The sequence below is a fragment of the Panthera pardus genome, unplaced genomic scaffold, assembly GCF_024362965.1.
Source record: "Panthera pardus isolate Hobbes unplaced genomic scaffold, ASM2436296v1 HiC_scaffold_1, whole genome shotgun sequence".
NCBI lineage: Eukaryota > Metazoa > Chordata > Mammalia > Carnivora > Felidae > Panthera > Panthera pardus.
Genome location: NW_026526654.1, coordinates 69,205,367 through 69,220,879, shown reverse-complemented (window position 1 = coordinate 69,220,879; position 15,513 = coordinate 69,205,367). Strand labels below are relative to the sequence as shown.

The 15,513-nt window shown below is 36.0% G+C and overlaps 1 protein-coding gene across 11 annotated transcripts in view; it reads left to right on the top strand.

The window, feature by feature from the left end:
- CAB39L (calcium binding protein 39 like) overlaps window positions 1-15,513 on the top strand; it is a 135,552-nt gene that overhangs the window by 37,572 nt on the left and 82,467 nt on the right. For 9 of the 11 annotated variants that reach the window (XM_053899691.1, XM_053899697.1, XM_053899683.1 and 6 more), the window contains 2 exons: window positions 10,699-10,840; window positions 14,669-14,833. In XM_053899691.1, coding sequence (XP_053755666.1) covers window positions 10,730-10,840; window positions 14,669-14,833 — 276 coding nt within the window. In that variant the 5' untranslated portion in view covers window positions 10,699-10,729. The remainder of the gene's footprint in view (window positions 1-10,698; window positions 10,841-14,668; window positions 14,834-15,513) is intronic. The other 2 variants (XM_053899705.1, XM_053899706.1) reach the window with 1 other exon arrangement.

Genomic DNA, 15,513 nt, shown 5'->3' with positions numbered 1-15,513 from the left:
TTTGTGAATTTCAGTGAGATCTGATGCTTTGAATACAGGTACTAGTTTTTGAGAATACGGACCTAGCTTCAGACCTCTGCTATAAGTTGAGATTATGAAATTCTAATATAATATTCTCATTCATTGACAGTCATTAATCAGTAACAAATGTAGAAAATTTTAGCTCTGACAAATGCCTGGATCTGTCAACAGAAACATCACTATAAACCTAATGAATGAAGTTACTGGTTGTTTTCCCTGGAATAGTAGTCTAGTAGGTTATTATTTGTAATAACAAATACATTAGCTGTTGTGTGTCTTCCTACCTTCATGTACTAATTGTGTTTTTAAAATTATTTCACTGGTTACAGTACACTAGAATTAAGGAACAGTTCTCAAGGACATGGGTTTCTCTTAAAAAAGAGTTTTTATTCTGATGCAAGTCTGACCAAGGCTTCCAGATGAATGAGGATGCATAAGAAACTTCTCACAAGTTTTCCATTTCTGTGTAAATTGTCCACTTTTAGAAAAGCTCTCTCCTAAACTCTGTTAATAAAACTTATAAAAACAAAATCATTCTTAGTCATTTTGAACTGAGAAAAAGAATGATCAGTCAAAGTCCTTATTTATACTCTATTGCCTACAGTTTCACTCATTTCTATAGGTTTTCAAGTGAAAAATTTAATGGTAGTGCCTAATTACATTTAACATATGTATTTTAAAATAGAATCATTAAAGAAGCCATTGATTGGAAAACACTTTGACATATATCATATGCTCCATAATGGATTTGGTGTCATAATATGCATAACTAGAATGATATGCTTTGTAATTTATTATCTCTGTGAAGGCACTTCTAAATTATGACTTTGTCAGTGGGGGGAAAGGGGACTACTTGGATATGACAAATACAGCAGAACCATTGGGAATACTTAAAAATTTTTTAAATATACGTTAAATCAAATTTACCCATTTAAAGAGAACAGTTCAATGAATATTGACAGATGTATATACTCATGTATATACATTAAAAAAAATGAATCTTACTAGCCCAATTATCTGCCATAGATGCACTTTGATCATATCATGTCTGTGAGTTCTATTTGCAATACAGATAAAAGAATGCTCATTACTGAACTTTTGTGGTTTTTTTTTTTTTAATGTGGGGCTAAGTTTTATTTTTTTTTTTAGTTTAAGAGAAGGTAATTATGCCTTAAGTTTAAATTAGCAAGCTCTAAGAAAGAATGTTGGAAATGTTCCTCTCTCACTCATTGTTGATTGTAAAATAAACATGTGAAAGGAAAGAAGGCTCATTTTTGAGTTGGCTTTCTTTCAGTGAATAATTTAAATTAAATAGAATGATTTAAAAATAGAATTAGTACATGAAGTTAGGAAGATATATAACCACTAAGTTAGAAGTTTGGTTACTTTTTATGTTTTTATCTATGGAAATCTTGAGATTTTTCTTGGCTTCAGAGATGAATTTCTCACTTCCTTAAACTTTTACGGGAAACCTTTGAACTATTTTTGAACAGTATAATTGGAGGTTAAACATAAAGGCCTGGAAATGCTCATTAGCCCCTACAGATAGACATTTATTCCCCTTTAAATATTTTAAGGAATGAAAAACAAGGAAATTGAATGTCCCAAATGACCTTTTCTCCTAGCTTCCCCTTCTCATTCCCCTATAAACACTCCTCTCCACTTATATCACTGAACATGTTCAGATGACTCACTCGAGTGATTGACTCAGGGCCATCTTTAACAACACTCACATGTAAGTTAGGGATATGAAGCATTTTACCACGTATCAGAAAAGGGAATGCTGCCAAAATCTACTACAAAATCTACAGGGCCTGAGTTCTCTGGAAGTAGAGCTGAATAATTTTTTTTGGCTTTCTCTCCAGAATCTGAGCCAAGTTCTACTCTTTATGAAAATTTCATAGCCAAAGTAACAGAAATCATATTTGTTTGACTAATGCTTTGAAAAGACATGGTGACCAGATATTCCACAGTTTGAACTTTAAAACACAGTTAGTTGTTCACTTATTGAAAAATATCATTTATGAGAAGATGTTTCCATTATAAGAGCATTTGCATGGCCTGTTAAACAAAGTTTGGGAAAAAAACCCAAAATCTGAAGGAAAAAGAAAATTTAGCATACATAAACCGACTACCCAGAAACCATCACCATTAACTTTTGTAAATTATTTTTTCTATGTGTATGTTTTGTGTATTTGTGTTTTGTTTGCTTTTAAACAGTTCCATAATATGGAATGCTGTTTTTAACATTTCCATTTTATTTCACATTCTTTGCAAACATTTTCATAGCCATACAATGTACTGCATTTCATCAAATCTAAGAAGCCATTGGTTATAAGTCATATACTTTATATACCATTAAAAAAGAAGGAAAACAACCTACTATTTAGGGTAAAGTTTCCTCAGTTGTAAAAACACCTCAATTTCAGAGATGTTAAAATGTTTTTAATAATGTCTCAGAGAAAACCCTTAGTTTATCTTGCTAACATAGATTTCCAGAAACAGAAGTAAATCAGAGGTTGTGAACATTTAAGAGTTCTAGATCCATACTGCCAAATTACTGTCCAAGTAATATTCCCATCAGTGTGACCCGAAGGGGAATGGGATCAGGGAGATGTACCAAGGGGGTTGTTTAAGTTGTTTTGTATTTTTTAAGCTGGGTGGTAAATATACAGGAACTGGTTACATTGTTTTCTATTTCTTCTTCTATATGCCCCAAATATTTTATCTAAACCAAATTAAATTAAAATATCTAAGGTAAGGGGCATCTGGGTGAATCAGTTGGTTAAGCCTCCAACTCTTGATTTTGGCTCAGTTCATTATCTTATGGTTTGTGAGTTTGAACCCCGCATCGGGCCCTGCGTGAAAGTGTGGAACCTGCTTGGGATTCTTTCTCTCTCCCTTTCTGTCTCTCTCTGCCACTCCTGTGTTTTCTCTGTCTCTCAAAATAAATAAAATAAACTCAAAAAAATTATTAAAAAAAATAAATAAGATATCTAAGGGGAAAAGTGCTGTTGAAGCATTTTGATTAGCTTAATGGTGTCACAATCTACTTGTGAGCCAACTGCTGTAGTCAAGGCAGTGGAAGGAATATTTTGGCCACGCCTGGGTCATGTTCTGCCCTTTGGGTAGGGTGGGGTGGGAAGTAGAGCAGACAGGTCTATCACCAGGAGAAACAGGGACCAAATAGCTACCAGAGATTTTCTTTTTCTTTTACTTTTCTGATTCAGTTGTTTCTGCTTCTATTGTTGCTATTTCTATCTCTCTCTTCTTGGAGATTTTTGGGGTGGTTTCCTTTTTAACTTGAATTCTTATTTATTTTTATTCCTGTATGAATTAATTATAATTGTAGATTCTTACCCTCCCACATGTCCTACCAACAATAACAAGGCATCCTTTCAAGAATTATTTCTGATTTTTAGCATTTATTTTGTTGAACCTTTGTGGGTTTGATTCCGTCTCGTCTCATACGATTTTTAGTAAGCATATACAATCTGTTCACACACAAATATGTTTGCTAGAGATTCAGTTATGAAGTTATAGACTTTCAGAACTCTGTAGGTTTTTGTCTATGTTCTTATGACATTTAGTTTTGTGGAAGTTCAAAGGCAACTTGACTTTTATCCTTTGTTTTTGTTAAGGTCATTTTATAGGAATGAGCTTTGAGAGCATAAATTTTGTTTCTTTTAAAAGCCACAAGACACGGAATTTGGGGTGTCATCATTAATCTCAACTAGAGAAGTTCTTTAGGGGAACAGAGGTTTTGATTTTTTTTTTTTTTTTTTTTTTTGTCTGCTGAAGCTATTACATCTTTCTTGCCTCTGCTTCATTTTTTAGATTTTTTTGGTTCTTGTTGGCTTCCTCCACCTCCCCCCATTGTTGTAATACCTGTTTTTGTAGGATAACACTTTATCTTTTCCACATCTCTGTAATATACATATATAGGTGCTCAGTAAGTGTTTTTTTTTAATGAACAAATGTAGACTGACTAATTTTGTACCTTTCAGTTGTCCTCAGTCAATTTTCCATGGGGTCGTTTCTGCTCTGTGCAGGTTTGGATTACTAGACTGTATGTGTGTGTATGGATATGTGTTTTTGATCTTTCATCTTGGCTGGGTTTTAGCTGAAGTCCTTTTTTCTCTCTCTCTCTCTCTTTTTTTTTTTTTTCCAGTTACGTTTGTTCTGTCTCCTACAGAGAACTGATTTGGGAGGCAACCTTTCCTGCCTAAGCCCATAGGGCATTTCTCCCCTTTCTTGGGCTGCATTTTCTTTTTTTTTTTAAAATAGACCCTACACTATTTATTGTTTATTCTGTTTACTCACTCTTGAAAATGGAAAAGTACAACAGGGCCACTGTCAGTCCATAGACGTTTGTTTGCTGCATGGCCCGCTATCAGCACTACACTAGAGGGCATGTTGGTATGCGCGGCCTCCATAGTTTTCAGTGCTCAAGAGGCATTCCTCTAGTGTCAGTCTGTTGGACATAATCTGGCATCTTCTCCTGTCCCTGCATCCTGCTTTGCTGAAATATAATGTATATTCTAACAACTCTGAGGTGGACTTTGTGGAAAAATTACTACTACCCCTTTCTCCCCAGAAGGCACCATTTTCAGGACTCTGTCATTCCTTTTGTCTCTACCTGAAGCACTTTGTCTTTAGCCATGATGGATAGATAGTAGGAGTCAAAGACAGAATGGATATGGATCAGTGATGAGCAACCTAGAGCTCACTGTATATAACCGGTCTAATTTCAAAATATGATGCTCTTTCTTTAAGAGCCCTCTCTTAACAGTATGGCAGTTCCTCAAAAAGATTAAAAATAGAACTACCGTATGATCCAGCAGTTCCACTCCTGGATATTTATCAGAAAAAATGAAAATACTAATGTGAGAAGATATATGCACCCCCATGTTCATTGCAGCATTATTTTTTTTTTTAATTTTTTTAATGTTTATTTATTTTTGAAGGAGAGAGAGACAGAGTGTGTGAGTGGGGGAGGGGCAGAGAGAGAGGGAGACACAGAATCTGAAGCAGGCTCCAGGCTCTGAGCTGTCAGCACAGAGCCGGACGCGGGGCTCGAACTCACAGACCGTGAGATCGTGACCTGAGCCGAAGTCAGACGCTCAACCGACTGAGCCACCCAGGCGCCCCCATTGCAGCATTATTTACAATGGCCAAGAAATGGAAACAACCTAAGTGCCAAGCAATAGATTAATGGATAAAGAAAATGTGCCTCCCTGCCCCTGTCCCTGTCCCTCTCCCTCTCTCTATATATAATTCACACATAAGTATGATTCACCCACAAAAAAGAATGAAATCTTGCCATTGATCAATATGGATGGACACTGAGGACATTGTGCTGGGAAAGTAAGACAGACGAAGAAAGACAAATATTGTATGAGTGTACTTATGTAAGTGGAATCTAAAAACAAAACAAAACAAAAATGAGCTCATAGATGCAGAGAACATATTGGTGGTTGCCAAAGGTGGGGGGGTGGGAGTGGATGAAATGGGTGAGGGACAGTCAAAAAGTACAAAGTTCCAGTTACAAAAAGCAAATAAGTCATGGGGATGCAATAAGTAAAATAAAATAATTAAACTAGTATTAACAAACAAATACAATGTATCTGGCCTTTCCCAAGGCATTTGGCAATTTTTTTCGATATCTTCATAAATGAAATGGAAAAATATGAGTTAGGGTGATATGACTAACTGAATTCACCGTTAAAGTTTTTGAAAATGAATGCCCTCATTTTATCGATAGAATAAATGACACACAGACAAGGGTGATAATTTCTGAATCATAGTGGATCAGTTACCAACCCAGACCAGATGAAGTTTTGTTTAGCAGGTAGTATTGAGTGCCGGTGGCTCATTTGTTAAATGACCAGTGGGGTAAAGGATGTGATGCACATGCAAGTGACCAGCGTGGCTGCCCAGAGTAGGAAGGGCAGTCAGGAGTTTGAGGGCGATACAGGAAGGTGTTCAGTCTAGAGGTGGGGTGGGTCTGGTTACGATCTGAAGAGAACAGAGCAGTTAGGAGAGTTTCATCTTAATTTGTGGAGGATCAGGGACTGGGGCTGCTTAGTTTGAGATACAGTTTTGATTTCCCTCATGATATGGATCCCAGAACTGAAGAATAATGATCCTATGAAATTTAAAAATATTATTAAACTGATTTTATATATAGTGGTTATAGTAAGTAGATATACCTAAAATATGAAAATAGTGATTTCAAGAAAGGAATACTGTATTGAGGGGCATTATACTGTGTCTTTCTTTCCCTCTGTTATATGATCTCATTGATCTTAAAATGTTTACTTTCTCCATTTAATAGTAAGTTCTAAAGAGCAAGGATTGTATTTTTCTTATGCATAGCTCTATCCTAAGTACTTAGCAAGATTCTTGTGCTTAGTACTTACTGATTGTTTGTTGAATGAAAAAGTAAATGAATAAATGAACAAACCAACACGCAAATAAAAAGTTGGGAGACAGCAGATCAGGAAATGCTGGGTAACTACCATGTTAACATGGGAGTCCTGAAAACATTTGTAATTTTACCAGAATTCTCATTAGAATTAGCTCAATACAAGGAGAACTGAGCAGAGCAATAAGTAATGAACAAAAATCACGTCATATGATACCATATTCTAATTTGTATTTTGTTTTGATGTCAGGAAGCATTTAGTTGAAATTCCCACAGTCAATTATCCTTACCTTAGTGCAGAAGAACCACATGAGGAAAAAGAACAATTACACAAATGCATTTAGCTAAAAAAAAACAACTTATAATGCTAAGTATTTTATCATTAAATATTTAACAATGAAAGAATAAATGTACATTTTTTAAAAGAAAAAGTGTGTGAGTCAAAGAGCCAGAAATATCTAGGGCACTTAATTAAGACAATATGATATCTCAATTATGTCTCAATTATTATTATGTCTCAATTATTAAGACAATATCCCATCTCAACTATGTCTTTCTCTTTCATGAAATAATTTATTCATTATGACGTAGAACCTTTTGTAATAATAGCAGCTACACATTATAGAGTACCTTACTTATACAAGGCCCTATGCAAGGTGCTCTACTTTTTAATCCTCATAATCCTAAGAGGGAGATGTTATCATCGCATTTACAGATGAGAACAGAGCCTATAGAGGGATCACATCCTGTGCCCAAGATCACTCAGGTCGGAAGCAACAATTGGCTTGCTCTGCCCAACTCTGTAATGACTGTTTCAGCACCCACCCTACTTCCACATTACACATGCTTTTAAATTATATGCTACCTTCATTTATTTATGTGTAGGGCTGATTACTAAAGAAAAACCTAGTCTATCTTCATAATTTTATTCTTGAATTTTATTAAGGTGCATGATATAATATTCTTCTGATTCTCTCTTTTTTGCACCTGACACCATCCACTGAGAATCAGTGTGATCCTCACATGCTTTATCTTTGAATCCTCTGTCAACTTTCAGTATCCACTTTAGAGGCTCCCTGGGGCCTCTTAACTTGCTTTTCAAACTTATCCTTGCCTTGAGGGTGGGCAAGTTCCCTTCCCACTGACTTTCCCCACACTGAAAAGCTGAGGCACCCGACTGAAAACAGCATCTCTTCTGAAAACAAGAATTGTTTTTTTAGGTCTTCTGTTTTATCATCAAAATCCACACTTACCACTTTGATTTCTACTTCATAACATACACCTATCTCACTGGAATTCCTGATCACAAACAACACATACTGAAGGAATTTATTGGAAGGATATAAAGTAGCTCATAGAATGGCAGAAATGCTAGAGAATCAGAATCGGGAAATAGGAATCTAGGGGGATTAGGGATTTAGGACCATAACCACGGTTTTGCTATAGGAATAGCTAGTTAGAATGCTGCTATCCACTGATGTGCATGTTTGTGTATACACGTTTGCATGATATCCTGCATTGATTAACTGCATCATTGTTAGTAAGAAAAATATTAGAAAAAATGGAATTAACCCAAATGTCCATCAATAGGGTATTGGTAGAATAAATGATATAGTCGTTTAAGAAGAAAATGGGGCACCTGGGTGGCTCAGTCGGTTAAGCATCCGACTGCAGCTCAGGTCATGGTCTCGTGGTTTGTGAGTTGGAGCCCTGCCTCAGGCTCTGTGCTGACAGAATAGTATATTGGATAAAAGTTATTGTAATAGAACTAACCATACACTCATAGAATGATATTCAAGATATTTTAAAAAATGGGAAAAAGTTACAAAATAATGTTTAATATTATATTGTCTTAAAATATATTTATTTTGGAGGTGCCTGGGTGGATCAGTCAGTTAAGTGTATGACTCTTGATTTCAGCCCGGGTCATGCTCTCACAGTCGTGAGATCAACAACTAACAGCATGGAGCCTGCTTGGGATTCTCTCTCTCCCTCTCTCTCTCCCCTCCCCCACTCACGTGAGCATGCCCTCTCTCAAAATAAATAAATATTTAAAATACATACATATATATATATATATATATATATATATATATATATATATATATACGGGGTGCCTGGGTGGCTCAGTTGGTTGAGCATCTGACTTTGGCTCAGGGCATGATCTTGTGATTTGTGAGTTTAAGCCCCAAGTCTGGCTCTGTGCTGACAGCTCAGAGCCTGGAACCTGCTTCAGATTCTGGGTCTCCCTCTCTCTGCCCCCTCCTCCACTCATGCTCCGTCTCTCTCACTCTCTCTCTCAAAAATAAACATTAAAAAATTTAAAAAGTATATATATATATACATACATATATATATATATATTTAGGGGCACCTGGGTGGCTCAGTCAGTTAAGCAGCCAACTTCGTCTCAGGTCATCGTCTCGCGGTTCACGAGTTCGAGCCCCGCGTCAAGCTCTGTGCTGACAGTTCAGATCCTGGAGCCTGCTTCAGATTCTGTGTTTCCATCTCTCTCTCTGCCCCTCCCCTGCTCACGCTCTGTCTCTCTGTCAAAAATAAATTAAAAAAAACATTAAAAATATATATGTTTATTTCTATATGTATAAAAAATTTCAGGAGGAATATATACCAAAGTTTTTTTCTCTAGGTGGTTAATTAATGGAACACTTTGATTTATTATATCATATTTCTGAAGTGTTTGAAATGTTTTTGTTAATAATATAAAGTACATGAATATGCCTCTCCTCACTGAAGCTTTCAATTATAATTTTCTCCCTAATACTTACATTTTTAGTGTAAGTAGGGCAATGACAGCCATATTTAGCTTTCTCTGCTCTACGTAAATAGATGTTCTCAAAAACAAGAATTAATACTCCCTTTTCCTCACTCTCCTCACCCTCCACTGTGGTAGGCCTCATTTCTTTAGTGAGTATGGCCAACTGAATATGGAAGAGTAAATACAGAACAGATTCTAAATAGTTTCACATTGCAATTTTGTGATTGTCATGGAGTAGCATTAAATATTGCTTTACCACAGTATGTAGATTCTAATCCCACTCTTGTTTTACATTTTTCTTTTATCTATCACTGTTGTCATCACTCTCATCAGTTAAAATAACTACTTTTAAATATCAGCTTATTCTCTAAAAGTACTCCTTTTCCCATTGGGATTTTTTCCCAATCACTGTATTGTAGAAAAAAATTTTAAACTCTGAGTAAAAACTATTAGGCAAAGTTTTTAAAATATGTCTTAAAATACTTATATGTATTTAAATTTGGTGTAAAACTTGATGAAACTCATTTTAGTTTGATCAATATTAAAAAAAATTGTTTTAAATGTTTTATTTATTTTTGAGCAAGAGAGCATGAGCTGGGGAGGGGTAGAGAGAGGGGAACAGAGGATCCAAAACAGGCTCTGTGCTGACAGCAGTGAGCTCAGTGCAGGGCTTGAACTCATGGACCTTGAGATCATGACCTGAGCTGACGTCAGACTCTCAAGCAACAGAGCCATCCAGGCACCCCTAATTTGATCAATATTAATGTTTCAAATTATTGAATTAAGATTATTAGAAACTTATAAGATATTTTGGTATAATAATTTAATCATGTTAAGAGTTAAAATAATTGCAAACTGGTGGAGCCACTCTGGAAACAGTATGGAGTTTCCTTACAAAGTTGGGAACTTGCAGCCCAACATTTATAGCAGGATTATCTACAATAGCCAAATTATGGAAACAGTCCAGGTGTCCATTGACTGGTGAATGGATAAAGAAGATGTGGTTTATATATACACAGTGGGGTATTACTCAGCCATAAAAAAGAATGAAATCTTGCCATCTGTAACAATATGGATGGACATGTAGGGCATTGTGCTAAGTGAAATGTCAGAGAAAGACAAATACCATATGACTTCACTCATGTGGAATTTAAGAAACAAAACAAACAAGCAAAGGGAAGGAAAAAAGAGAGAGCAGCAAACCACGAAACAGACTCCTAACTATAGAGAAAAAACATGGTTACCAGAGAGGAGGTGGGTGGGAGGATGGGTGAAATAGGTGATGGGGATTAAGGAGGGCACTTGTGATGAGCACTGGGTGATGTATGAAATGTTGAATCACTTCATTTTATTTATTGAACACCTGAAAATAATATTACACTGTTAACTGACCAGAATTTGATTTAAAACTTTAGGAAAAAAATTAAAAAGAGTTAAATTCATGATTTTTGTTTGCTTATTTGTTTGTTTTTAGCATTCTGTATTGGAAGAAGAGATTTCTATAGATGAAAAAGATGCCTTTGTTTAGTAAATCACACAAAAGTCCAGCAGAAATCGTGAAAACTCTGAAAGACAATTTGGCCATTTTGGAAAAGCAAGACAAAAAAACAGACAAGGTATGAACTAAAACAATAATGTTATTTTTTAAATGCATATGTTCCAAAACCAAAAACCAGTATAAAAGCTTGATGAAGAATCCCAAATATGGTCTGTGATGCTCACATAAAGTTTCTATAAATACATTTAAGTGTGGCGGGGCACCTGGGTAGCTCAGTCGGTTAAGCATCCAACTTCAGCTCAGGTCATGATCTCACAGTTCATGGGTTTGAGCCCCATGTTGAGCCCGATGTCTGTGCTGTCAGCACAGAGCCTGGAGCCTGCTTCGGATTCTGTGTGTCTCTCTCTCCCTCTCCCCTGCTCACCCTCTGTCTGTCTCTCTCTCCCTCTCAAAAATAAATAAATATTTAAAAAAATTTAAAAAAATAAATTTATTTCAGGTTTTATGCAATTGTTAAGTCTGTTGCCTTGAACTCTTAGTTCACTCTCTTGAGCCTCTGACCAAACTTGGATCCCTTTAGACTATAGAGCTTAAAAATCTAAGGGGTTACACTGGAATATAATGTTATACTGACATGAAGGATAAAACGGTTTTTGTTTTTTGGGTTTTGGTGGGGTTTTTTTTTGAGAGGGAGAGAGAGAGAGAGAGAGAGAGAGAGAGAGAGAGAGAGAGAGAGAGAGAGTCAGGGCATGCACAAGTGGGAGAGGGTCCGAGAGAGAGGGAGAGAGAGAATCCTAAGCAGGCTCCATGCTGTCACTGTGGAACCTGATGTGGAGCTTGGTCTCATGACTGTGAGATCATGACCTGAGCTAAAATCAAGAGTCATATGTTTAACTGCGTGAGCCACCCCAGGTACCCCAAGACATTTTTATTTAAAGATCAACTGATAATTTCTACGACAGTGAACCTCATTTTAACATTTTTCAAATGTCCTACTAAGCAGGGTTTCCTCTTAGGAAGGATTGTTTTTATTATTTTATTCCTTCAAAGGGATGTTGGATCCTGCATATTCAATTTCTCTCTAAAGTGACTAGTATATGGCAAGACTTAAGAGATCTATAAAATAAATATTCTTCAGTTCACAGTATCTTTCTATCTCAATGTATAATACAATCTTGTATTCTTATAGGAATGTAGGAATCTATTTTCTATCTGACATCTTATAAGGGATGTAGAACTGTATTTTAAATTCTTGTGTAGTTGTATAATATTGAACCAAATATTGGCCCAATTAGAAGAAATGACCTCCATAAAAGAGTAAATATAAATGGCAGAAGACAGGAAAAAAAAACCATAAAAAGATACTCATTTCCATAGTAGTCAGGAAAAAGCCAATTAAAACCATAGCATATTCCTATTATACACCCACTATCTTGGCAAAAATGGAAAATGTCTCATATTAAGTGTTGGCAGGGATGGAAAGCAAATGAGAACTTTCATCCAGTGTGAAGGATAAAGTACAAACTGGTGTTACTGCTTTGGAAACCAGCTTAGTATCATCAGTCGTATATGAAGATGTGCCTGTGCTAAAACCTGCAGTTCCACTCCTAGGTACAAACTCTAGAGATAGTCTTGCACTTAGGCACCAGGATGCATGTATAAGAGTGTTCATAGCATTGCTCTTCATAATAACCCCTCAGTGGAAACAGCCCAAACGTCCATCAAAGGTAGAACTGAAAAATTGTAGTCTCGCCATCAATGGAATACTTGAGAGCAATGAAGTTTAAGGCACTGCTGCCTACGTGCAACCGCATGGATGAATCTCGCATACATAATACTGAGTAAAAGACGCACCTCATAAAAGGACACAGGTACTATATCAAAAAGTTCAAAATTGGCAGGACTAGACTATATTGTTTTGGAATGCAAACACAAGTAAGAAAACTATAAAGAAAACTAAAGAAATGATGCTCATCAAAGACATAAAAATATTTTCTTCTAGGTTGAAAAGGTTGCCTTCAGGTGACTTCAGGGTTTCTGAAAATACTGTGTTCTTGCCCTGTGTTATGGTCACATAGCTGTTTGCTTTATAATTATTCTAAACTATGTACAATATAAAGTACTCTTCTCTGAATAAATCTCACACTTTGAAGAGACTTCCAACCTTTAATAAATTAAGGATTGTTTCAGTCAGATCTTAAGATGTATCTGGAAATTATGTTTTTAAAGTAGTGTTATGCTGCTATGAATTACTTTTATTTAATTTGCCTTATTCTCTTAATTTCCTGCTTCAATTATAATGATTACAGTAGTACACTTGAAAGTATAAAACTATATTTCTTTTAAAATATTCAGCAAATTAAATTGTTAACTGATTGGCCTGTTCTCCTTTGCTCGCCTGCATTAATTAAAAAAGATTTATTGAGCAAATTCACATGCCATATAATTTGCTCCTTTAAAGGGCAAACTTTAAAATTTACAATTCAGTGATTTTTAGTATTCTCACAAGGTTCCACAATCATCACCAATATCAAATTCCAGAACATTTTCACCACCCCCAAAATAAATCCTGTACTTGTTAGCAGTCATTCTTCATTCTCCCTTCCCCAAGCCTGAGCACCCACTAAATCTACTTTCTACTTCTATGGATTTTCCTATTATTCTTTAAAATATGGAGAATTTTTTTTTTAAGTTTCCTAGATAGCAAAAAAAGGCAATGATTATGTGGGAGAGATAAGTGGATTAACAAAATTTAATGGGTTTTGATAATTGTGTGTTTGACAATTTTTTTTTATTTTTTTTTTTTATTTATTTATTTTTGGGACAGAGAGAGACAGAGCATGAACGGGGGAGGGGCAGAGAGAGAGGGAGACACAGAATCGGAAACAGGCTCCAGGCTCCGAGCCATCAGCCCAGAGCCTGACGCGGGGCTCGAACTCACGGACCGCGAGATCGTGACCTGGCTGAAGTCGGACGCTTAACCGACTGCGCCACCCAGGCGCCCCGACAATTTTTTTTTTTAATTTTTAAAATTTTTTCTTAAAAAAATTTTTTAATGTTTATTTTTGAGGGAGAGAGAGAGAGACAGAGTGTGAGCCCGGGAGGGGCAGAGAGAGGGGGAGACACAGAATCTGAAGCAGACTCCAAGCTCTGAGCTGTCAGTGCAGAGACCAACGTGTGGCTCAAACTCACAAACCATGATATCATGACCTGAACTGAAATCAAGAGTTGGATGCTTAACCGACTGAACCACCCAGATGCCCCAACAATTCAGTTTTATTACTTAGTCCGTTAAAAAATCAGAGTAATAGGAATTTGTTGAAAAACCTTAACAAATGCTTTGAATAAAGACGAGTAGCTACTCGTAGGATAGGTCTTCAAAACAGTCAATTTAATTTTTAAGAGTAAAATTTATAGTTAATTACTAGCAAAGTTGGACTATGAGTATGGTTTTAAAAGTTTTTTTTTTTTTTTTTTAAGTTTGAGAGAGAGAGAGAAAGAGAGAGAAAGAGAGAGGGAGGAGTGGGAGCAAGAGAGAGAGAGGGGAAAGAGAGAGAATCCCAAGCTGGCTCTGCACTGTCAGCATAGAGCCCAGTGTGGGGCTTGAACTCACGAACTGTGAGATCATGACCTGAGCCAAAATCAAGAGTCAGATGACTAACTGAGTGAGCTACCCAAGGACCCTGAATATGTTTTAAAAGAAGATTGTTTTTTAATTATGTTGACTAACTAGAAATACTAGAGATATTTTTTATGTGAATAAATTTTTGCAACATTTTCCAAAATAGAAAAAGAAATGTCTATGAAAAAGTGTTTTTTTGTTTGTAACTGTAGTGTTCTTTGATCATAAATAAACAGGATCCAGAAAGTAGATTTGTTCGTTTGTTTGTTGATAGCTTGAAAATATTCATTCCTCATAACTATGAGTGTATTTTTTGTTCACCAGGCTTCTGAGGAAGTGTCGAAATCACTGCAAGCAATGAAAGAAATTCTGTGTGGTACAAATGACAAGGAGCCTCCCACAGAAGCCGTGGCTCAGCTCGCACAAGAGCTCTATAACAGTGGCCTGCTGGTGACATTGATTGCTGACCTACAGCTGATAGACTTTGAGGTAAACTATCTGTAAAAGGATGACGCTTCTGTTTTTTAATTTTAGTGTATACAAGATCATAAATACTTGACTTTTTCTATTATTACCATTCATATATTATATAAAACCCCAGTATTTTTCTAAAACTTCTAAAATTTCTTTAATAAAGCAAAAATGTATCTTATAGTTAAGTTTTCTGCCGGTAGGTAGCAAGGTTGGTGGTCAATAATAATAGTAATAATAAGAGATAACTTTGAGTGCTTACACATGCCATACAGTTCTAAGCACTCATCTCCTTTAATCCCCCCCCCTTTTTTTTTTAAATTTTTATTCTCAAGTTAGTTAACATACAGTATAGTCCTGGATTCAGGAGTAGAACCCAGTGACTCATGTCTTACATATGACACCCAGTGCTCATTCAGAAGAGTGCCTCCTTAATGCCCATCACCCATTTAACTCACCCCTCACGCCCTCATCTCCTTTAATTCTTAAAACTACCTGTGTGATTGCTACTATATGATTAGCCTCATTTTACTGATGAAGAACCTAAAGTTCAAAGATAATAAGTAATTTGTGCAGTCACTCAGGTACTTAAGAGCCTAAGCTGTATTCAAACTTAATGTCTCTCAGGCCTGTTCATTTAGTTATAAAGTATTATACCAATGATTTAAGAAGTTTGTTAAATGCTAGTAATATAGGAT